Raw genomic sequence first — 24195 nt, 5'->3', positions numbered from 1 at the left:
AAGTCATGGGACAATCCGATTTCTACATACTGCGTAACACAAACCAGAATGCAAAATGCATTGAGGTTTCGATGACATAATTGCACTAGACTATTGCTTGTTAACCATGCAGAAAGAGCTGTTACAATATAAATGACCCGAAACACTATTTTGATGCACAATTACACCATGGCATGGTAGACACAGGTCAGTCTACTATACGTGACTAAACACACCTCCACTAAAAACAATAGGGGTCTTGTACTCAATGTGATGCATCCACACACTAAGTATGAGAAATATGTAAAAGAGTTTTCAGAGTTTGACCTTTGGTGACCTCAAATGAGATTTGACCTCAAAAGCAACAGGATTCTTGTACTCAATATGGCAAATCCATATACCATGTATGAAAAATATCTATGACTTCTACTATGAGAAATTATGTTTTAAAGGTTTTCAGGCGACACTGAAATATTATAAAAGTACTCGCTATTCGTCGACCGTGACTAAAAATCTACTCGCCAAAACGCAGAATTCACTCGCCACTATGACTGCTGTTCAAATCTCCACAGATACATGGTGCTACGTAATTGCACATCATATTTGGAAAATTGTGTACCTGTGCGGTATAAAACTTTTTTTCCACCAAAAGTAAGTGATGAACAAAATAAAACATGTCGCAGAATCGTAAATAAGCAGCTAGGCCTACTGTAGTGTCTCAATTAAATACAAATAACACATCTGCAAAAAATACCTACGAAGATAACTTGGCTTCTGTTAGATATTAGGGCTCCTCTATAACAAGGAATACAGTACTATACAGAAGCTAGGTGTGCACGAGTACTAAGCATATACAGTACCTCACTGTTAATTTGAACCGTATACTCGATTAGCGCGATTCGTACATATTCCCAAATAATTATCTTGTCTTTTAGCTGCAGACTATAGTGTGCGAAAAATATCGCTATTAACCCAGGCGCGTATCCAGCGGGGGTGTTGGGGGCGCGCGCCCCCGGGTAAGAAAAAAAGGAGAGAAAAAAAAAAGAGAAGAAATAAGGGAAAAAAGGAGGGGGAAAGAAGAGGAGGAAGGAGAGGAAGGAAGGGAAAAGAAAAAGAAGAAAGAGAGAAAAGGAGAAAAGGAGGGAGTAGAAGATAAACGCCAAGACACCAGGAAGATAAAGAGGAACCGTGATATAATTACAGAGCTGATCCCTATTATATACACAGGGTAGCCAGTGACGGATCGAGGATTTCGGACGGGCCGTGCGTCTCACCCTACCTCTTACACCGACAACTCCATTTTTGACGTTTCCATTTTCCTCTCTCCCTATAATGTATATATATATATATATATATATATATATATATATATATATATATATATATATATATATACTATATATGGTCTTTCATAACGCGTGTGTGTTTATGAACGCCGTAAACAATTGTAAAATTGTGCTATATGAAACCAACTGTGGCTGGTCTCGAACTCGACCGAGTCGTCGGGGAACATGACGCATTTGGGTATTAGACCAGGATCTATATGCGAACTGCACTAGACCTATGTCCTTCGATGCAACACTGCCATCCAGAGATAAAATTATATACACTCCAACCTGAATACTAATTGTTAAACTTAGTACCGTAACTCGTACAATTAATCTATAAATTCCGCATGCGATTGGAACATTGAGCACATCTCCTGTGAATATCATGTTGTGTATCCAAAGGCGTATTATGGGGGGGGGGGCGGACGCACCCATCACTTCTTGAGATTGCTCCCATCTGCATGAAACGGGCGCCCCATACCCCTTCGCCCCAACCCTCTAATCGCTTCCAGATGAGTTACGAAACTTAATTAATGACCTTCGTCCGTAGTACCAAGACCTTGACAAAATCCGTCAACACACCACTTCATCGATAACAAGTGATCGGGTTGTGTATTAGTGACGTCTAGAGGTCGTGCGCTGACCTACATGGAGTGTGACCACTCCCGATTTTGCAATTTCCCAAGATCAGGCCCCGAAAATTCCCAAGAAATCCCAAGGACACTGTACTGTATGGATATCTAGCAATATCTAGGGATGAAAATCCCAAGATCTTCCCTAACTTGAACTGAAGGCAGATAGAGAATCGAAGCCTTCAGTGTGTAGTGAACTTGAAACTTTGCGTCCGTTTCCAAATGAAAAGAATGTGGGGGCATTGCACAACAAACAGATAAACGTTATTTATTTCAGTCTCATTTCAATTATTCGAATTTGTAAAGCAAACAGCAGATATCACATCATTATGATCAGTGAGCATGAAAATGGCGTACCAGGATGAACAGCCTCCAAACTGTCTATGTGTGTAGTCATAGGAGCACAATTTGATTTGGGGGGGGGGGCTGTAACGACTTGCCCGAAAATATAACCAACATTTTTCGCGCGCTAAGCGTTCAACATATTAATGTACATATCATATAGGCATGTATCGCTACATCATTGCAATTTATATTTCTTTCAGCAGTTGACAGAAAAATTCTCAGCATATTGCCCGAATTTTCACAACAACATTTGGTTGGGTGTGGGGGGGGGGGGGGGTGCAGCCCCGTTACCTACGCCTATATGTGTCGTGTTCGGTTTCGGTTTTTTTTTTTTTTCATTCCCTTCAACGAAGTTTTATAGTAGCCGTTATAAGAGGTATTAATATTTGTGCACCAAAAAAATTAACTGTGTCTGAATTTTCGACAATTCCCTGACCAACGTTCCTCACCAAACTTCCCTCTACTCGTGCAATTTTGACAGAGGGGTTGAAGGAGGTTTTTCTATATTGGTTGTCCATAGATGAAATTTTGTGCAACATTATGGGTATGTTTTGAAGTGAATTTATTCACGAGAAATGTGAATTTTCAAATTCTGAACAAATAATGGGCTTAAAACCTTGAAAAGTGGAGCATACGGATATTGTGGGCCGCGACGTAGAATCACAGTATACAAAAAGCAATGATCCACAGGAGAAACGATGAGGTCGAACATATATCTTTGTGTGACTATAGCGACAATCTTCAATAAGGTTATGGATGAAGAAAAAACTATTGGGAAATACTTGGTTCTCAGGGAAAAGTGTACATCTGGTGGTCATTTTCAAGCCCGAGAAGTGCCATTTCCGGTGATCTGGGGGTATCAAAACCAGAAATTTTCTAGTGCGCTGCGCGCCAACCGATGGTGGCGCTCCGCACTAGAAAATTATTCGCCCCACCCACCGGTGTTAGAAAAACCTGGATACGCGCCTGTACTCCATTACACTGCCTAAATCAAAGCGATCATTAATTTTATATCCTCCTGCAAGCAGCCTGCCATCATTGGCTTATCAAAGCCGCAAGCTGACCGAAGTCAGCCTCTGAAATTCATATTTAGCGTCCATGATTATGAATTGTCAATTGCCTATACAACTCTGAAACTGGACGACATACATTAACCTTGGAGTGACTAAAACTCGGGACCTTCTGATTGAAAGGCACCGGCGTTAGCCACTGAGCTAACACTCCTTGAGCTAACAGTAACACTCTTTTATGCCCTGAAAATCTAAGGTTGAAAGCCTGCATCTATCGTCCACTCTCACCGATGTTGTGAGTGAAAATCTTCGCAAAAAAAATCCTAGCAGCAAGGACAGCAAACTTGTCTCAAAACTCCTTAATTTTTTTCGTTGAATGTTGACATCTCGATCAACAAATATATACAAACTCGTTGTGGTACGTCTCACGTCTTCTAACACATGGCAGTAGGCAGTATATATTTATCTCACATGTTTTTTCCAGGACCACCGTACGATGTTAATCTCTAAATTAGAACTATTAGCCTGAGATCAGACTAGAATCGCTCCGCAATTTTTTTAGGCCATGCACGACCCAGCAAAAATGTCTAGCCCATGACGACATAACATCCTAGACCCCCCCCCCCCACCAAACACACACCCTCTCAAGAAATGATGGCTGCACCCTTGAACATGACCTGGTGATGGCACTGGTATCAGTCTCAACACTGTTGCGGGGCTTCGTGGTCGCTGCCCTGTTGATCCCGCCATAACCCCGGTACCCTCATGTAAAATGAGTTACGTACACTCTTTGTGGGAGTTACAAGGATGATGGTGTACGTCTTAGGTGTTCTGCATATAGGACGAACAACTGAAACATCTTCAAATATGATGTGTTCATTTGAGCTTATTTTGCTGTAAGGTTATAGCGAATTAACTATCATATTAAAATCTTCATTTGAACCCATTTCTGGTCAGTTAAATGTAGGAGGCAATAATATTCTCACAGATCAACATTTTAAAGTCAGGAAACTACACTTGGTTTTTGAGTGTAACAATATTAAGTTTACAAAATTATTACTAACGTTAACAATACCATTCTGTATGCTATGTAAAATTGGGTACTGATATGCATCATTTTAAAGCAGTTTCTGGTACCTTCGTTGTCACCTAGGGGCTTATTGCAGGACCCTGGGACTCACGCCTAAAGCGCAAAGCGTTCGTAACCCGCTGGTGAATGGGTACAGCAGCATTATTTCCCAATTGGTCAGGGTGCGAGAACTGCTATGGAATCACGGTGTGAACAGTCGATGATTTTTTTGTGTGCCACCAACTTATTGATTACGCAATAGTTTAAAGCTTGGAAGAAATTTTTATGATTGCCCATCTTAGCAATCTGGTAGCTATTCAATCATGCATGACTTTCATCTCTTTCGAGATGAACAGTTTTCAACTGATATGATTTTCGTTGTTAAATAAAGAAAATGAAAGAAATCACGTTCATAACTAATGAACATCATGTGGAAACTTGAAAAGGAATAGAGAAAGATATGGAAATTATGCTATCAATTTGGTATAGCAGAAAAACGCATGCTAATATCGGTCATCAAGGTATGTAAACATAAAATTTGTTATTCGATCGACCATTTCTGCAAATAACAGTCAATGAAAAGTGGAAGGGGATACAAAATGATGGTAACTATATAGTTTCTTGCACAAAATTAAGCTCCACATTTTAACGAGTAGCGATGTACCAGCAGAGAATAATTTAGTTTGGTTAACATTACAAACTGCTACACAAATGACAAACTAAGTGTAACGTTAGTTAGAGAGGACCAACTATGCATGTAACAACTGAATGTAACAGCCTTTGTACGTAGTCTTGCTAACTTTCGGCTGTATATAATAATCGTATTCATGAATCTCAAAATTGCAATACAATTTAGCAAAATGCGTAAATATTTCCTGTCTACTTACCACTAAAGTCATAGAATGAAGTTTAAAATATGTCTGGTTAGCAAATTGTTGCAGAATGAGATCCTGCTTTCTTTCTGTATAGTGCTTCTTTTCCAAAACCAACTTTGCAAAAGTATTTGCTATGGGGTACTGTCACATTCTTCACCATTGAACAAAGAAGCCAACAAAGTAATTTTCACAGGGCATTGCTCCAGCAAATGAATTGATTGAATCAGGTAAGTGGAATATGAAATGGAAGACAAGGTCAAACTGTCCAGTCATCTTCAATGTTTGATGGTTTAAATACTGTTAACAATGTAGTTCTTTATATTTCAGATGCAGTCACACAACATTCTTCGGTCTATCCCATCATCAATATGGGCATGTCAGTCAAAGAGGCATCTTTTTGGAATGTTAAATGCAGTATTCAATAAGTGAGTTAATTGAAAGTGATTGCCACATCAAAACTCTCTACTCAGCTAGTGTTTTTACTTATTTCTCGTTGCATACCAGAAGCTATAGTGCACGCATAACCTGGTATCATATATGTATGTGTGTATATATATGTGTATATATGTATGTGTAAAGTTAGTAAAAGTACAATAGGGGTTAGGCTTACTCTCCCTATCATTGACATTCACCTAGTCACAAAATACCATATTATTTGTTTTCCTTTTTCCTTTATGCATCTTCTGTGTCTGATTTTCATCATTCCACCCTTGGCATGCATTCAACAAGCTATCAAAATGGAATCACTAGGAAGGGACTACCACAACACCTTTCATTTTATAAAACAAATTCAACCAGCTGATTGAAATGAAGCACAATAACAGCCGTTTGTGGGACACTAAATTGTCTGTATTGAATTAAATAGCTAATCACTTGCTAAATAGGTACATTATGGATAGTGTACTGGCATTGAATTAAGCAGAGCTAAATGTGTACAACAAAATATGATTCAATTAATTTGAGATCAAATTCAGAACTAAATGTTTGAAAATTTTAAGGTTTTATTTTTCATGACAGTTGTTAAATGTAAGTTTTTTTAAACTATATACACTGTAATGTAGAATCTTACTCTTATTCATTATTAGATTTCCGATTAAAACAATTGTATTTTCCTTGATATGGTCTGTGCATGAAGACTTCTACTGGTTGTTACTCCCCCATCCCCCATATCCCACCCCTTGAGAGTTGTTACCTAACTACCACTTTGTGCTATTTAAAATAATTCTTTGCAAAAACATTCTCACATAGTCATTAAATAGAAATATATATTCTATATTCCAACAGAGTCGATCCAGCCAGAATTCGGGAAGTGGGCCCAGATCGAGCCGCGTCTGAGTGGCTGCTCCGATGTGGAGCAGCTGTAAAGTTTAGTGGCTTTGAAAAGTGGAATGAAGATTACAACCTTTTACCAACCGGAAAAAAGGGAAAATTCAGAATTGAAGAAGTAGACGCTACAGATTCTAGCATAATGCACATTGGATTTGAACATTTCCGTGAGTATAAAAATAAATAAGTATGAAAAATTAAGTAAAGAGCTAAAAAGTTCATGAGGACCCAAAATATCAGTGAAGCACTATAATCAATAGTGGTCACAAAGAGATGATTATTTTAAATTTAGTTTGGTTTTTGTCCCTGCAAAGCATTTTTCTTTGTCCTACTGGTAGATTCATTACTATAATTTCATCCATCGGAATGATTGGTTAATATTAAAGTGGGCAGGTGTAATTATCAGCAACAGGCTTCAGCAGTATTGATCCCAAGTTTTGGCTTGCTAAGATTAGCAAAAGTGCTTTCCTGGAGGCTCTAACATTCAAAGTTATTCAAAGAGTATACATGGGTTTTTGTTTCCTTCACAAACATTAGCTAGAGTCTTCATGTGCTTCTGACCTGGCAGATTTGTTGTGTGATGTTTATTGGAACTTTTGTATAATTAGTCATTACTTCAGGTTTAACGAACATGTTATCTCCTACTCATACTTTTCTAAGAAGTTGTGACTTACAATGACTCATGTAAATGTACTGTGCTGATATACTCAGGAAGATCAAAGAGTGAAACAGAGGTGTTTCAGGCAGAATAAATTTCACTATACTCTTCTTACTTCCTGATGTGTATTGTGTTTTTTTGCTGTCTTCGTTACTTGTGCTTCAAACAAAATAAGCCTGTAAAAGGAAGGGGAGGGTGGGGGAGGGGGTGAATAAAAACCCTTATGATTATGGATCTTCTTCTTCCTCTTCCAGAGAATTTGGACCATCTGCGAGCATTAAAGTTGCACCATTGTACGTATCTCACTGATATTTGCCTCTCAAAGTTGGTTTATCTGAAGGATAGCCTGAGAGACCTCCAGATCAGTAGCTGTGGAGATATCACAGATGCTGGATTGGTTCATCTACACAGACTACAGTAAGTACAGTATGTATGCTTATATATGCAGACAATTCTCTCTTGTAGGAATTAGTTTCATATCTACACAGGCTACAGTAAGTACAGTATGTATGCTTATATATGCAGTAAAATTCTCTCTTGTAGGAATTACAGTTTCATTACAGAGCTTTTGATTTTAACTTGATGCTTTGTAGTGTTTGTTTAAAAGAAAGGAAAGCCCCCCCCCCCCTAAGTGGACTCAGGGCAACCATAAAACCATATACTTCATACTGGTACCCCTCTCAGCCGGTCTCCTTACATCAGGATTATGACAACGTGATCATGAAGATGGTTGGTCTCGTGTAGTGCCATCATCTCACTTAACTGCAGTCCCCTTTATACACTTTGATATAGCTTTATTAATGAATTTGGTTCATTCAAACAACATTTGTGAGTGACAACATTAATCGTTAGATATCTAAGCAGAGACTTATCAAACATGACATTTATATGCTGGTATCTTGGGGAAAACAAGAAAAAAAAAGTTGACAAGGAAGTATTAAATCTCCTCTCTTTACAATAGAAACCATGTGTTTTGCTCAAGTTATCTCTGTATGTGGAAACTTTTCTCTTTCAATTTGTGAATACACATAATTCAATTCTATTTCAAATTTCTTTTCCCTTTTTTTTTTTGCCAGTAAACTTCAAACATTATTCTTGTGTGACTTGCCAGCTGTAAAGGATATGGATAAGGTTCTCGGGATCTTGGGAGGAGAGCTGCCATCTTGTGAAATCAGATATCTTTCACTTGAAGGACTCAAGGACTTAAAGTCACTCGGTAAAGACAAGGACTTTAAAACTTAGAAGAATTGTAAACATTGATCATCTCACAAGAAAACTCGAGTATGAACTTTGTGATGATAACAACTCCTGATCTGGAGGAACTTGAGGACTTAATGTCACTAGGTTAAGACGTTTAAAAGTATCGCTTACATTTCTCTCACGACTTAATGGCTGTGCTTACTCGGCAATGAATATCAACGGGTGTGTGTGTTTGAATCTGTGGGGTGATGATGATGATGATGGTGGTTACAGCTGTAATAGAAGTCATGGATTGTACATTGGCAGAATTAAAATTGCTGGTATTTATCTTCTTCAGAGCAAAATGGTTTTCAAAGCTGAATGTATAGCAATGTAAAAACATTTTTTAAAAACAAAAATATTTTCTGTGTATAAAAATTGAACTGAAATGTCCATTTTATAAATCCTTTTACGCTAGGGTCAATCGTAAAATTGTTACAAATATTACAGCAGTCTCTAACTAGACATTATTCTAGGTTTGTCAATGATTAACTTTCCTCCCTTTAACAAAGTGTCATTTAAAACTAAAACTAAACAGGTGGTAAATAGCCCTGCCCCCCCCCCCTAAAATAAAAACAACATGCTAGAAACACCAAAATTGATCACTTGTTGATCAATTTTTAGACTTTTGCTGCCTCTGGCTGTTAGATGTTCACATTAATGTTCAGGTCTCATTAATATGTCCCAATATTAAAGTTGTTGTTTTGTTTGTTAAAACTGTTTTGAAAATGACCTCTTGACAAGGTTATGCAATATTAGCATTCTAAAAATTTGGCCCTAATACAGATATCAAAGGTCATATGCAGTGCTTTTGATAGAAACTGAAATTTGGAGACCGAAATCATTCCAAAAGTTTGGTGAGTGTCCTTGAAAGTAATTGTAGTGGATGAACAAGTGCAGTTGCCATGGGAACTTGGCATACAATGTCATGATAGACCCTTGTATCTGTTTAGTGGCACTCATTCTGTAAGAGATGGTGCTTGCCTCTCTTTGCTGGTTTCGTGTTACATGCTCGGTTATCTTGTTTGTTTTATTACTGAAAGATACTTGAAAATGTTTTAAATTCATGAGTTTCTGAACTTGTAGACTATTGTAGTGATTATGCCACTAAATAAAAGGTTCAAAATCTACCATATATATCTCTGCCTGGCAAATGGACGATTAGGTAAATATTTTGTCACTATCCTTCCATTCATGATGAATATTTACTGCCCTGATAATTTCAGCCAACCAGTCAAATAACCATCTACAAGTCAATACATGGTAGCTGGAGGGCTTTAGGTTCCACATTATAATCAGATGTAATATAGGTACAAAATTTTAAATGTGCTTGTTGTGGGCCTTAGCAGACTATGTAATAAAGGGAACCTATAATAATATGTTACAAGACATCATTGTTTGCATCCAGCCTCCTCCAAGTTGTTCAGAAACGTTTGTAATATGCTCTCCAATTGATCGCAAGTTAAGTTGCTATGTGATGAGAAATGAATGGTGCTGTGTGTTACCTTGTACCGAGACTTCTAGTGACAAAATTGCTATGGATATCCAATTGTTGGCAGTAATGTTTGAAAGTGTATGCAGTGATCAAGACACTAGGAAATTAAAAATACACTGTTATACTGAACTTTTTATGTTTCTTGTTTATTTGGATTCTTTTCTGAAGTGAAATAAGGTATTAATTTAATAGCAAAACAAGAACCTGTAAACAATTAATTCTGGAAGTATGAACTTGACATTTGGCTAACTTGGATACAAACTGTTAGACATAAAAGTCATGTCCTCTTATGGTGACAGAGCTACCCAGCCCTAAGTTAACAGAGAAACCCCTCTTAGCGCCCCCTCCCACCCCCACCCTTCCCTTTCCCTTGTTTTGCAAAGTGTGGTAGTCTTGAAGGCATAGAACATTACATGGAATACATTCCACAGTAGTTGTGGCTTAATAGCCGCTGGTGTTGATGTACATTTGCTGTGAATCTGCTCCACATTATAGTTATGGGAACATGGTCATAGCAAACAAGTTGTTGCCTTGGGGAGGGGGGGAGGGGGGAATTTGTATCACATTGCAGGATGCTGAGTGGGTACCTTCTTTGGAAAATGCTTTTTCACATTTATAAAGAAGTGCAGCATACCTTTGTATAACTTAAGCAGCCACATATTTATTAGTTACATCCATAAATATTTGCTCATACGACGTAGTATAACACATATTTAGGTAAATATGCCCTCTTTAAACTTATCAAGTGTCAACCCAATAGTTTCCTGGAAAGGCTTCATTCAATTTTTTTTCCATGGTCATGTAAGAATCATAAGTCCACACCAGTTCTACCAATCTCCTCTTTTGATCACATTGCAATGACATCGGAAGCTACCACAAAAGTGTAGAGAAGCTGGTGTTTGATTTGGGATTTCCCAGATGAAGTTTAGGATTGTAGATACGTAGGTGGCCAGAAAATGTCAACATCTTATCCCAATTATTAAAAAATAATTATAACAGAAACGTAATCTACTACCACTCCTATTTTTCAAAGTTAGGGTGGGGAACTTAATTGCCACTTTATACCCCATTCCTATGCCTATGATTTACCTTCATTTACTGTACCAGCCATTCCCTTATTAAAATTTATGACAAGTTTTAGATATCCAGGAACGATGCTCTTTGTGGTTCACGGCTCTGAACAAGATGAGAGCACCTTTAAAATATGGTGTCCTCACTCCTCGCCCCCCCCCCCCTCGGAGGTCATCTCTTAGCTCTAATAGACACTCAACTTTTGTGCATCTCTCAATTCCAACTTGACCTATTCGTCCAAGCGATTAGTGCCAGTGCCATCAGATGGTCTTCTTCTAGAAGTGGTTATAGAATTAGATGCTTTGCCCGAAAAATGGCACACCGGACGCTTCCAGGATTCGGTCACCATTTTGAAATAAATTTAGAAGAATGGCTAGTACCGATAGTCCAAAGATGTAATAGAACACAGTGAAGAGTGTATACAGGATATAGACGGTAGGGTCTGCGTACCGATTCTGGCCGGTTTTAGTCGTCGCTACTCTATCGCCGAATCCGATAGTTGTCAATGAAATGAAACAAAAGTAATGAGCCTCTTCATAACTCCAATCTTCCATGTACGCAAACAGAAGCGATGGGACTCCGATAATAAGGACATACACCCCTAACATTATAATGATCCACGTGAGTATCCACGTGAATCGCTTACTCCCGGTGAGAAGCATTGTCAAGGAATGTATTCGTCCGGCTAAGTAGATTGTATTTTGTTTGAAAATATCACCTATTTTGCCCAGCAAGCACACCGTCAAAGGGATACCAAACATGGCATATACGACGCAGAGATTCATTCCGAGTCTCGTTTCAGGGGCGGATCGACCGTAACCTGGATAAATAATTTCAAAATGAAAACGATTAGGAACTTGACTTATCCATCTCATTACCATGCCTATACTTTCAATTTTCATGAAGAATTAACGTAGGCCTACTTGCATCCATGGGCGCAGATCCAGGTGGGGACAGCGGGACGCGTCCCCACCAATTTGTTTTCAGTGGTGGGGACATGATATACACAGTCCCCACCAATTTGTCTAAGTTGACCAAACGTTGCATTTAAATTTCCCCTGTATTTAACTTTGGCGCAGTTTGATCCAGTATTGTGCAATTGACCTGCAGCAGTTCTCATTTTATTATATTTATCCGCATTTGGGCAGTCTATAATTGTTTTCTGGGAAAGGACCACAGACCCATGGTATACAAAAGTCTACTTGGATTATTTGTCCCCTGATATTTTTTTCTGCAGGCGCCCATGTTTTTCCCCAAATTAAATTTGTAAGCCATGAGATCTAAACCTTAAGGAAGCTTGGAAACATCTTTGGATCTGGGAAGCGTTATTTCCGGCGTAAGAGGGTATATTTCCCCCAAAAAAATCTTGTATGCTACGCGCGAACCCATCGTCGCGCTCCGCTTAGATAGTATCAGAGAACAGACACGCGTCCCCACCATTATCCAAGACTAATCTGCGCCCATGCTTGCATCGATAGGCCTACAGAGTTGAATCCTAAGTTTGCTGTCTCTTTAACTCTGTTTATAGCTCCATGCTTTAACGGCGAAACAACATAAAGTACATTTCAACCAGTGGTGGCACCAACATTTCCAATTGAACAGGGAGAGGGGAATGGGACAGGCGGATGATGTAACGCAGTTTGGAGGTGAAAAACAAAATGCATCTTCATAAAAGTGAACATCACGGGCACCACAATTTTGGGGCAAATGGTAAGATTTTTTTAATGATTTTGAAAATTTCAATCGTCCATATACGACTCTTACCTATTGTTGTAACAACTGTTGTGGAGAAAAAGAGTGAGTTAGTAAAACTCCATCTATGTTGGACAGCGGTGTCTCGATTACTGATACATGTTGAGGAACGTGCCACGACAGCAAGGAGATCATCCAGCTCAGATGAATTTAGGCAATCGTGGCGTTCGATGAAAGATTCTAGATACGCGAGGAAGGCGGTTTGTTTCTCAGTCAGCTGTCTCTGTTCAATTGTCGAAAATACGAGTGCCCCAACGTTCAGATAGAGTAATAGCAGGAACATCAATAAAGCCGTTCGTTTCAAAGAGGATTCTTGCTGGCCGGATTCTGAGTGCATCGTTATACTGAATCAATGCAACAAAATATAAGAGGAGAATCACATGTCAATTATAATAAAGCACGTACGGTATTACAACCAGAGCTGTACATAGACCGCACAGCTCACCCTAGCGTTTATGAAAAGATTAAATTTCTTCGATCACCATGCCGTTTGCACAAAAGGGAAACCTTTAGGCACTTTAATGTAATCAGTGTCTCAAGTACTGTGATCCTTATCATTGAAGTCATACGAATCGATGTAAATGTTCATTTCAGGTTATAAACTTTATCAATTTCATAATTACCTTCAGGAAAAATTTAATTACTGACAAATTCCCAAATGTCCTTAAACATATTGCGAATTTATGGAGACTGAGGGAGGGGGTGGAGGGGAGGAGGATCGTTGATATAATATTGTCCCCGGGGGCCGACCTAACCCGGCCTTGATGGCGCTGCACATGTGAATGTTAAGGTCTGTCTTATTGAAAAGGAGAGACATATATCAACTACGGCGTTTTAGTCTTAGAAAACATCGAAGAAACTCGTATATTAGACATTTGGAACATGAACAAATTAGTTCCATACCGTCAAGACAGTCTCCTTTGATTACGATAATATTATAATGTGTACAAGTAAGTTGGCCTGGCGTTTCGATCCTATCAGGATCTTCTTCAGAGGCTAAATGACCTTTTATTTAGCCTCTGGAGAAGATCCTGATAGGATCGAAACGTCGGGCCAACTTACTTTACACATTCTCTTACACAGGCTCTCAAGTGGAGAAGCAGTTTGCTAACAGTTTTATTTAATTTTGATAATTCAGTACTGTGTCCACACGGTAGTTAATGAACTATTACACAGGCTCTCATGTGGAGAAGCAGTTCGCTAACAGTTTTATTTAATTTTGATAATTCAGTACTGTGTTCACACAGTATAGAACTATAGTTAAAATGTGACGTCATTCGAAGAGTACCACTTCAGCGAGCTAAGTTGATGATTAATTAAGTTGCCTGTCGTAGCCCGCTTCTGTGCTCAGTATACCACGCTGGTGACGTGACATGTAGGTACGCTTCGAGGTGTAATGTTAAAAAGGTTTGAAGAATGCGAAAATATGTGAATTTCTAAAAGTAAGGGTATATGCATGCAGTTACATAACTCACTGTAGTAGTAGATCCGGCGACTGAATGTCAACATAACTTTATTATAAACATATCACGTAACACGCACTTTTGACGTATAGCAAAAATGCATTGAAAAAGAAAGATCTGTTAAAACTGAACAACGTAGTGTACGTCCGTTCGATTCAACGTCGGTTTAGTTATGATCTTCCCTCGGAATAAGGTCTACGATTGTACACACGTTTCAACTATTTCCTCTCAAAATGTCGACTGTTTTGCCGAATTTTCAACAACAAGCTTACTTTATGTCTTTGTCTTGAATGTTACATATGTTTTATATATATATATATATATATATATATATATATATATCTCACAGATCGAAACTTAATTAGACTTCCAATATTTGTATCGAAATTTCCACAACTTCTACCAATTGCAAACTTCATTGCAAAGCTTTTACTTGTTTTTCGAAAGATTTCCTTCTATTGTCGGATACGGTATATGCTGATTTGATTTTAATGTTTAAATGCTTCGACTTTTACTTGAAAAAAAGGATTTTTTTCCCCGCTACTTTTATATAAAATTGCAAGGGCGTAGGAACCGGGGGGGGGGCTAGGGGACGCCAGCCCCCAGTGGAGGGGCGGAAGTATCATTCCGCCCCCCCGCTTCGCAAGTCAGAAAACCCCTTTTTCATTTCCAAATGAGAAAAAAATCTCATTTGGAGCACCAAATTGCATCTAAGGCCAGGTGAAAATGCAAAATTATTTACAAAATGGAGTGGGTGTTGAAGTGTGCTATATTGCACCAAATTGCATCTGAGGCCACCTGGAAATGCAAAAGAATTCCAAAGGGGAGGGGGACACCCCCTCCCCTTAGACCCCTCCCCCAGGCCGGCCGTCAGTCTTCAGCCCCCCCCCCCACTCAAAAGTACCTTCCTACGCCACTGTAAAATTGTCATTTTTTATCAAGTAGGTTCTACATAAATTGCAATTTTGACATTATATTGAAGATTCGATAAAACAAGTCAACTTGACGACTTGCGGGAAATGGGAAATATCATGTGAAACAGAAAGATCATTTGACTGTCTGGTATTGTCTGTTTGTGGGAGTGCAGATTATTAATGAATCATTAAGCCACCAAAATAGTTCTTTAGTGAACTTTCATTAAATTAAGGACTCCATGCAGCATAGTTCAAAACGCGTGTGTGAAGTGAGGGGGGGGGGGATTCTTTAGTGACTCTCAGTATAATAGCGGGGGAATACACTGGTCTCCCTGCCACAAGCATCCATCATTATGTAATGATATAAAGCATTTGTTATCATGTATAGTTGTTACTTCCGATATAGCGTATAGTATGGGAAGACATCTGCAACAAAATGTTACAGTATATATTGACATTCAATTTGTGAGTAATTCAAGTAAAAGGACAAACCGATTACATGACAACTTTCATTAGATTAGAACAATACATCAAAATGGTAACTTGATGACTTGTTATATATAGCTTTAGAAGCGAGTATTCAAGAATTTCCTAGAAAAATATGCCAAACTGGTCATAAATACGAATCTGATTATATTCGCAAAATTTTAACAATATGACAATATACCAATTTGAAATATGACGACTGATCCAAATAAGTCACCATTGTATATCAACAAATTGACCAGACAGGGAATTAACCAAAATATTATACTTTCAATACAAAATTCCCAACTCCTCATTGACGCAGTAAATTAATATTTCACAGAACATTGATTGCGTAAACGTATATGAGAAGCGCTTTATATGAAATTTTATTTCGTTAATTTGGTTCAGCGATTGTCAATCAATTCGAGAATTTTCTGCAACTTATTGACATCTAAGTCAGCAAATGTGTTTTTCTGAAATGTTGAATCACACTGGATATATGTTATGATTTTTCCCAACATTCATGTTGAAGTAAACATTTAACACTTCTATATGGGCACCTTTTCAAATAAACTATTTATGATTTATCCAGAGATGAAAATGACTCTGATCATACAGTAGTTCTCCTTACCTTCAAAAGCTTTCGCTGAACTTTCAACAATCTCAAATCACGATGACAAAACTTGTTCGCTGTTCAAATCAACGTTCATAATGGCGGATTGTTTGAAAATATTCTCGTAACGACTTGATTGTTAATCCTGAAGAAACATGTAGGCCCTGTAGTTCAATAATAACCCTCTTCAAATTACGCGTAATATATGCTGTCAAGTTTTATAGTAAATGTCACTCCGGAGCAAAAACGAAACGTCTTTTCAAGTTAACTTCTCCTACTTTGTATAACTTGCATGAACCGATAACATATAGGCATGGACAGATACAGTGGCCCATGTGTATTGTCATGGAGAGATATGAGTGACATCATTAAATTCCTGTTCTACTCATGGATGCAACTTGGAGATTACACAGTGATTGGAATTCCACATTTGTTGTGGATTTGCCTTCAATGACAATTGTTAATCAAATGAACCGCGAGGCAGTTCTTGTACTGAATGCCGCTAAACCATTAACTGCATTCCAGTAATATGTGAAATATATCATGCACGTTTAACTATAAGTAAAGGAATTTATTGACCTTTTATTGTATATTAGAAAATTCATTGTGCAATACATCTTGGTATACCGATAAGGAATGAAAACTATATATTCAAGCTGCTCACTGCTCACTTGATGTCAAACATTTGGATTTGGTTTACTCATGTATGTGAAAAGTTTCAAGTTCTGACTTTAGTCAGTATGAATATAGTCAGCTTCTCAACCACTATTTAACTTAGATCAAGACTTGTAGTATCTGTTCCATTCGAAGGTACTCGACACTCGAGATCAGGCGCGTAGCCAAGGGGGGGGGCGAAGGGGGCAGCCACCCCCCCCCCCTTGAGGAATTTTCCAGCAATCTGGGAGGCATTTTCAGCCAACATTTTCTTGTACGCTTCGCGCCAACATGGTGGCGCTACGCTTAGATAGTTTGCAATGCCGAATTTACAGTTTCGCCCCTCCCTTGGCAAATTCCTGGCTACGCGCCTGCTCGAGATACTTCACTTGACGTAACCGTCCAGTCATTATGACAGACAGTTTATTGTAAGAGGCCACTGGAGTTGAGGGGATTATGTTGTGTTGGGTTTCGTACCCATACAAGCTTTACCTTGGTTGCCATTCTCAAAACGTATAGATATCGTTGTCACCGCATATGTATAGTCACCATTGCGATTGCAGTAAGAGGGCATCCATATATATGTAAACACTGTTTGCCACGCTAAAAGCTTCCATGATTGTTAGTAAGAACATCGGTGTAGCCTATATATTGGCATATTATCAAAAAGTGTATAGACAGTTATGTTCACTGCGTGGATATAGGCATAGGCCGAGTGCTGCACGTACAGCTTTTCTTCGACTGAACATGTCATTTTACTGGATACATGGATGTCCACGTGCAATTGAATAGCATTGGCCTGGAACGACGCAATCCTCGTTTGGCTGATAAACACATGAAGAAACCCATAGATAACAAACAACAAAACAATAGAAGATTAAACTATAATTCATATACGCAATATTGTTTCAATATAAAGTTTCAAGTGTAGTATCTCAAAGGCATATAAAAGTGAGTATCCGATATTGAACAATCCCCTCCCCTGTTCCCAATGGATGTAGCAGGCGACACGCTTCCCTACCATCCGGTCGGTAGCACTACATGTTTTCGTACAAATATCTCTTAAAGGGAGTGAAGACTCGCGCACAAAGAAACTCGGATGCCGGTAATCTGACCTAGTTTCGAATGAGGTGTAACAGAAGTGTTAGACACCACCATCGATCCCAGAAAATACACACACACCGCTTGCTACCGTCGGTAATTAGACACTAGTGTACAGTCAATACATGCAGCTACGGTCAATACCCACAACACAGCGTATATAGCAGCGATGGAAATCTCAGGTCCAGATAAAGATAACAAGGTATCACGTTTCATTACTGTCTGCATTTTGTAGCGACAAGAAAGAAACTTCACTTGCAAGCAACTGTAAGTTAACTTTTTTTTTTCGAAGGGCGGCACGCGGTTTGGGGCGAGTCTTCAATGCCTTTAAAGCAATTTTCTTCTATTTACATATTCCTTCTAGATCATAATGCAAAAATCATTCTTATATAATACGTTGTTGTATATATACATATTTATTTCAAGGAAAAACCATTTTTACATGAACACGTATAACCTAGGCCTATATGGTTTATATTTACACACTTGAAAGTGAGATTGCTAAGACAACATATCGGACAGCAGGCCTATTGCACGTTTACATTGTTCGGCAACCGAAATCGGTAACAATCAACATGAATTTATTTTATTTACCGGTAGTTGCTCTCTTTTTCAAGAAAAAAGACCCATGAAAGACACCAAAGCTGTTTCTTCAGTCAGCTTTTTAAGACTAATAATACAGGACATTGGCAAGTTAAGTTTGGAACATGAAACAAACCGCACTCCTGCCCTTCCTTTCAGAAAGCAAACTCTGCCCCTCTACCTCAGCTACCCCTCGCCTTCAGACCCCCTCACACCCTCTCACTTCAACTAAGTTGTACCATGGACATTGCAGTATGGCACGATCTTCATTCAAATAAACCAATTCACACTTAAAATTGATTTCGTGAGATGCAATATCGTTTTGTATCGCAGTAAACGCTACATTAGTCTTTTAGTTTAGATCACACAAATTAACCATGTTATAGTTAATCATTAAACTAATTATGTGCAATTATAACATGACAGAGTCGCATTCCAACGCAACACTACATATAGGCCTATAGGTAAACTGACGAATTGCACTCCAAGCATGTTGGATTGTAACTTGAAAAAGATTACCAGCCTTCCAACTTGCAAACACATGTGCTGCATTAAACTTCAACTTATGAAATCCTCAGGCTTTGGAAAGAAATATGAATCTTGCCCTTGATCTATTAACGTGGCTATATTGGTGATATTTCACTGCCGCATCTATAAGTTAATATCAGTTCCTGGAACCATTCCTGGTTTAGGGTCCTCTTTGATTTCGATTACGCTCACATCTTCATTACCTGATTGCTTTCTTTTCTTATAAAGTTCCGCAAACTTGTTCTCACTTCCACTTGAAAGAGCATTGAAAACTATAGCAAGTATCGACAAACCACACAGCAAATAAAGTGTGATAAGGATCTTAAAGGCCCATTTAGACCACTGGTTTTGGTAAATGACTCGGTCATTGTTGCCCCCGACCACGTGATCACCGAAACCAATCGTCGTGAGGGTGATAAAACAGAAATAATGCGCGTCTTGGTAAGACCAGCCTTCGGTGTAAGAAAACACCAACGCTGGCAGGCAAATCAGTATACAGTAAAGCACAAGGAAACCAACCACCGCTGTTGCTATGGTGATGAAAGTTTTACTTTTGTGAATTTTCATCAAACTTTGGCGGATCTTTGTCAGGATTAAAATTCCTTTGTCTTTGAACATGTGACCAACCTCTTTGAGCAAGATGGCCGTAAGTGGGATCCCTAAGAGGGCGTACAAGATGCACGCATTGCGTCCCTGGCGTGTCTGGGGTGATAAACGCCCATAACCTGCAGAGAAATGGAATAGGAGAAAACAAATTATATTTGTTTGTTTGACAATAATCATTACGGAATTGTAGTAAAGAATGATGTAGGCCTAAACATTTATTTAGCTAAAGGATTTTTTGGTGGCCACAGTCGATTGCTTTAATTTTTTTAAAACAATTCTTCATGCGACAAACCACATTCTCGACATACGTAAATGCATTTGGCTACATCAGAATGAATGATGTAATCAGGAGAATTCAGCTGAAATTTCCTAATAATATTTCCATCATTTATCCACAGAATATATATACATATATATATATATATATATATATTTCCACCATTTATCCACAGAATATATATATATACATACATATATATATATATATATAGATATTTCCACCATTTATCCACAGAATATATATATATATATATATATCAACAAGAGAAGATACTTTTGATGAAAATCATAAATATGAATTTATCAAATTCAACATATGAATTTATCAAATTTGGTCAATTTATTTGGCTACACTGAGCAGAATGAATGATGTAATCAGGACAATTCAGCTGAAATGTCCTTATAATATTTCCACCATTTATCATATATATATATATATATATATATATATATATATATATATATATATATATATATATATATATATATATATATATATATATATATATATATATATATATATATATATTATATGTTATATATATATATTATGTATATATATATATATATATATATATATATATATGTCTACAAGAGCAGATACGTTTTGACGAAATCCTAAATACTGAGAATATTATCAGCTAGACAAACACTCCAAATTTAATATGTATCAGGGTTCAACGATAAATCAAACACGGAGATTTGCAATAACCTAAAACAAGCTATTGAAAAATATTCCCCAGCAAACTGTGTAAGCATATATCGGGCAGTTGTATCCGAGTAGGTAGGTAGAATGCAGGTAGAATACTAAACTGTCCGGGTTCTCAGTGTGCAGAAAATAAATCACTGTAGCTTTGTTCAAGACAAGGCTGATCCGGAAGTACGATAATAGTGGATAATGATCTATCAATCTAGCAAGTATATCATGTGATACGAGACTATAAAGACCTCCCTCCCCCCCCCCGCCCCCTACCGAATACCAGATAATAAACATGTTTGTGTTATAATTCAATGTTGCATATACTACTATACTGCAATATCAGAAAGTTATATGGCCCGTACGGTTATTTAACCTTCTGTCATGTACGGACGAAAGTCATTAGAGTGTGTGTATGTAGGGAAGTTATTGAACGTTATTGACGCAGAGTGAAAAATGGTTGGAGTTGAAGAAGTTATTTTCAAAAGTCATCTTTTCTTAAACTATAAATCGTTTCAAAACATGCCCTGGTGAACTTCCAGTTGTTTTGCATGTTTTAGGGTTATTTGTGCATTGTAAATATGAAACCTCTGCATGGGCTATTCTTACAAGTTGTTCGTTAACAACAACAAAATATATACCTATTGTGGTCACAACTGTCGCCGAGAAAAAAAAGGAGCTTGGTAAATCCCATCTGTCGGTAATATTGTCGTTTAGTATGTCCGTTGTGTTATCCAAGTGATGAAATCCATCTTTACACGCCAATAGAACAACCTCCACAATCTGACTTATTTCAGCCGGATCAATGCAATGCCTATGCTTTTCATAGAAGGAACCGAGACGGTCAATAACAAAGCGAAAATCCTGTTCCTGATGTTTACTCTCCAAATGATGAAACATAACCGATCCTAATAACAGATACAAGAAAAATGTAACGGTTAAAATACAGACTTTCATGGCACTGTAATTTGGAGACGATTTTCTAAGCTCGCTTAATCTGGCCGCTTTCCTGAAAAGAGACATCTTTGTTATGCTAACTGTTTTACAACCCACACTGCAGTATTAATTGGCTGCGTCATGGATACATATAAACATACACTGAAAACACCTGCAGATGATGAAGTCTATTCATCAGACTGGATGATTTACACTCAACTTGAAACTTCAAAAAAACAAACTATGAAAATGAAAGGATCGCGTAAGCCATATCCTCAATAAAATGAACTCTCTGTCTGTCTCTTATAATATTATCAGTTCACTCGGTGAAGGTCCCTCTTGTAAAATAACAACCGTCAAGTTCACTCGTAACATTTACGGAACAACGCTGACTACAGTTAGTAAGTGAAGTATGGTTTTGCTTCTGATATAGGGGATTGCTTTCCCTTTTGTAGCAGTTTTGTCGACGGTATTTGGAAATAACTTCCTGAGCCTATCTTCCTGGAGGAAGTAATCTAAGTTCGGCATTCCTCGAAAGGCAATAAGGTAAATCCACAACTTGAAACAATGTGATGTATCATTGTACGAGACGGAACGTTTATGACGAGTATGCACTGTAACGAGAAATTTCGCAAGCACGGATAATAATATTGTATATATATTAATATATATATATATATAAAAGTAACACAATAAACCGTTTATTTATACTTGAGGTGAAGCAATTTCAAAATCTCCAGTTTCCCCCCTTTTTTGGCAAGGTCAAAACTACAAAGTAGATCAGTGCGACGTTAATTAACGAGAGAGATTACTATAGGCAATCAACTTAAATATAATTGGAAACTTGGCATACTTGCAAATTGCAAACAACACCGGAAAACATTACATAATATGTTGGAAAAGGCGCTTTCTTCCCAATCCAAGTGCCACAAAATACGACAGCATATATGCAAGTTTTATATATTTTATGTTCGTAGCTCATTAAATCACTGCGCTATCAACTCTTCGTAAACACTGAGTTCCGTTGTGCGATCCCACGTGATAATAACAAAAAAATCATTAGCAAGTACAAACGTTGTTCCACTGAGGTTATGATTATTATTAACAAATAAGACCGCAGTAGATTCGGTCATTAAATATACTGGCAAATGAAGACACTGTGGTATGCTTTACTGGTTACTAAGATTACTTCATTTACCAACGTATTTTTGTGACCCGTATTTCTATGGTAAAAAAAGTATGCGTGGATCTCGTAGAAATATACCCTCTTATTTAATTTCCTGGATGAAATCTGTAGTACATACATCTTGAAAGACCACTTGAAAGCTCTGCAGTAAGGCTTGACTTAGTTAAACTACTGTTGTCAAATAATTAGCAATCGGATCAATATTATTTGGATGTACTTATTTACAGCAGTTATATCGGTCGTTGAATAGGTGCTTAACCGTGTTAATGTGACCGTACCAACCTAGGGTTACATGCAGCAGCGGCGAAAAGCCCCCGCCCCCTTCCTCTCCCTCCTCCTCCGTATAATGTGTTAGAACATCAACAATGCACATTTTCCTTTAAACACTGAGTGCAGTTTTGTTATTTCAAAATATAATTTATTTAATTTAAATATAGGCCTATTACATCAAATTGTAATTGAAGGGTCCAAATAAAAGGGTTCTTTTGTGATAGACATTAAAATACTGGAATTTGTGATACGGAATGCATACATTATTCATGTTATCGGGAGTTTTCATGTGATTTCGAGGTGAGTTACCGAGAGGCGCGTAACATAAAGCCGTCACCAAGGGCGGCGGAACCGGGGGGGGGGGCACAGGGGGCACGTGCCCCCCACTTTTCCTCAGGTTAAAAATTGTGCCCTTTTTCTACATAAAAATTCGTAAATAAAAAACAGTTTACAAAGCGAAATATTTCGGGAAGTTTTAAATGTTTACTACCATAGGCGTAGGAGCCCAAATTGATTTGGGGGGCTGTAACGACTTGCCCGAAAAATATTACCAAAATTTTTCTCGCGCTCCGCGCGCGCGTTAAACATGTTAATGTGCATATCGTATAGGCATGAGTCGGTTATTACACCGCATGCCAATAACATACAATCTTTTGCCGTGTTATTACCCTTCCATATTCTATATATCAGTTTAACCATTGAAAAACACAATGCAAATTATTTTTCTTTCATTAGGTGCCCGAAAAATTCTCAGCATATTGCCCGAATTTTCACAAACAATTTTGGTTGGGGCTGCAGCCCCCCCCCCCCCCCCGCCTCCTACGCCTATGTTTACTACCACAAGGCTTCTAACATTCTGGTGAGTGCCATTAAATATATTCAATTTGCCAAAAAAATCCTAATGCATTTCCAGAAATGCATTGCTATATTACATTGTGACTTTGTAATAAGCAGAAGCCATTTATAGCCTACTATGAATAATGAGTATAGTTTTAATATCCCATAACCTACCCCATCCTTTCGTATTTTGACATATTTCATTCGCTTTCATGCATGTATATCGATCGCGTGTGCAGGGACTTGGACTTTATAATGATTTCACCTCATTTTGTCCCGAAA

The 24195-nt window shown here is 38.0% G+C and overlaps 3 protein-coding genes across 6 annotated transcripts; 1 reads left to right on the top strand and 2 right to left on the bottom strand.

The window, feature by feature from the left end:
- The first annotated feature begins 4664 nt into the window (after positions 1–4664).
- On the top strand, positions 4665–9552 carry LOC139970751 (ATP synthase subunit s, mitochondrial-like). Of its 4 annotated transcripts, none has more exons than XM_071976709.1 (5): positions 4665–4688; positions 5566–5663; positions 6523–6731; positions 7477–7639; positions 8299–9552. In XM_071976709.1, the coding sequence occupies exons 2-5, from the start codon at positions 5566–5568 to the stop codon at positions 8462–8464; spliced, it is 636 nt and encodes a 211-aa protein (XP_071832810.1). In that variant the 5' UTR covers positions 4665–4688; the 3' UTR covers positions 8465–9552. The 4 variants fall into 4 exon arrangements, with proteins under 4 accessions (XP_071832810.1, XP_071832808.1, XP_071832807.1 ...); XM_071976707.1 differs by lacking the exon at positions 4665–4688 and adding an exon at positions 4710–4884; XM_071976706.1 differs by lacking the exon at positions 4665–4688 and adding an exon at positions 4723–4968.
- Positions 8820–17071, bottom strand: LOC139970749 (potassium channel subfamily K member 2-like). Its single transcript, XM_071976705.1, has 3 exons — positions 16256–17071; positions 12792–13123; positions 8820–11847 (listed from the first exon to the last, which is right to left on the bottom strand). Exons 2-3 carry the CDS (start codon positions 13114–13116, stop codon positions 11321–11323), a joined length of 852 nt encoding a protein of 283 aa, XP_071832806.1. The 5' UTR covers positions 13117–13123; positions 16256–17071; the 3' UTR covers positions 8820–11320.
- Positions 17072–17763: 692 nt separating this feature from the next.
- On the bottom strand, positions 17764–22721 carry LOC139970748 (potassium channel subfamily K member 2-like). Its single transcript, XM_071976704.1, has 2 exons — positions 21326–22721; positions 17764–19827 (listed from the first exon to the last, which is right to left on the bottom strand). The coding sequence occupies exons 1-2, from the start codon at positions 21705–21707 to the stop codon at positions 19226–19228; spliced, it is 984 nt and encodes a 327-aa protein (XP_071832805.1). The 5' UTR covers positions 21708–22721; the 3' UTR covers positions 17764–19225.
- Positions 22722–24195: the final 1474 nt, after the last annotated feature.

The sequence above is a fragment of the Apostichopus japonicus genome, chromosome 8 (genome assembly GCF_037975245.1).
Source record: "Apostichopus japonicus isolate 1M-3 chromosome 8, ASM3797524v1, whole genome shotgun sequence".
Classification (NCBI taxonomy): domain Eukaryota; kingdom Metazoa; phylum Echinodermata; class Holothuroidea; order Aspidochirotida; family Stichopodidae; genus Apostichopus; species Apostichopus japonicus.
The sequence above is the reverse complement of the archived record's forward strand: the minus strand, read 5'-3'. Positions and strand labels throughout refer to the sequence as shown.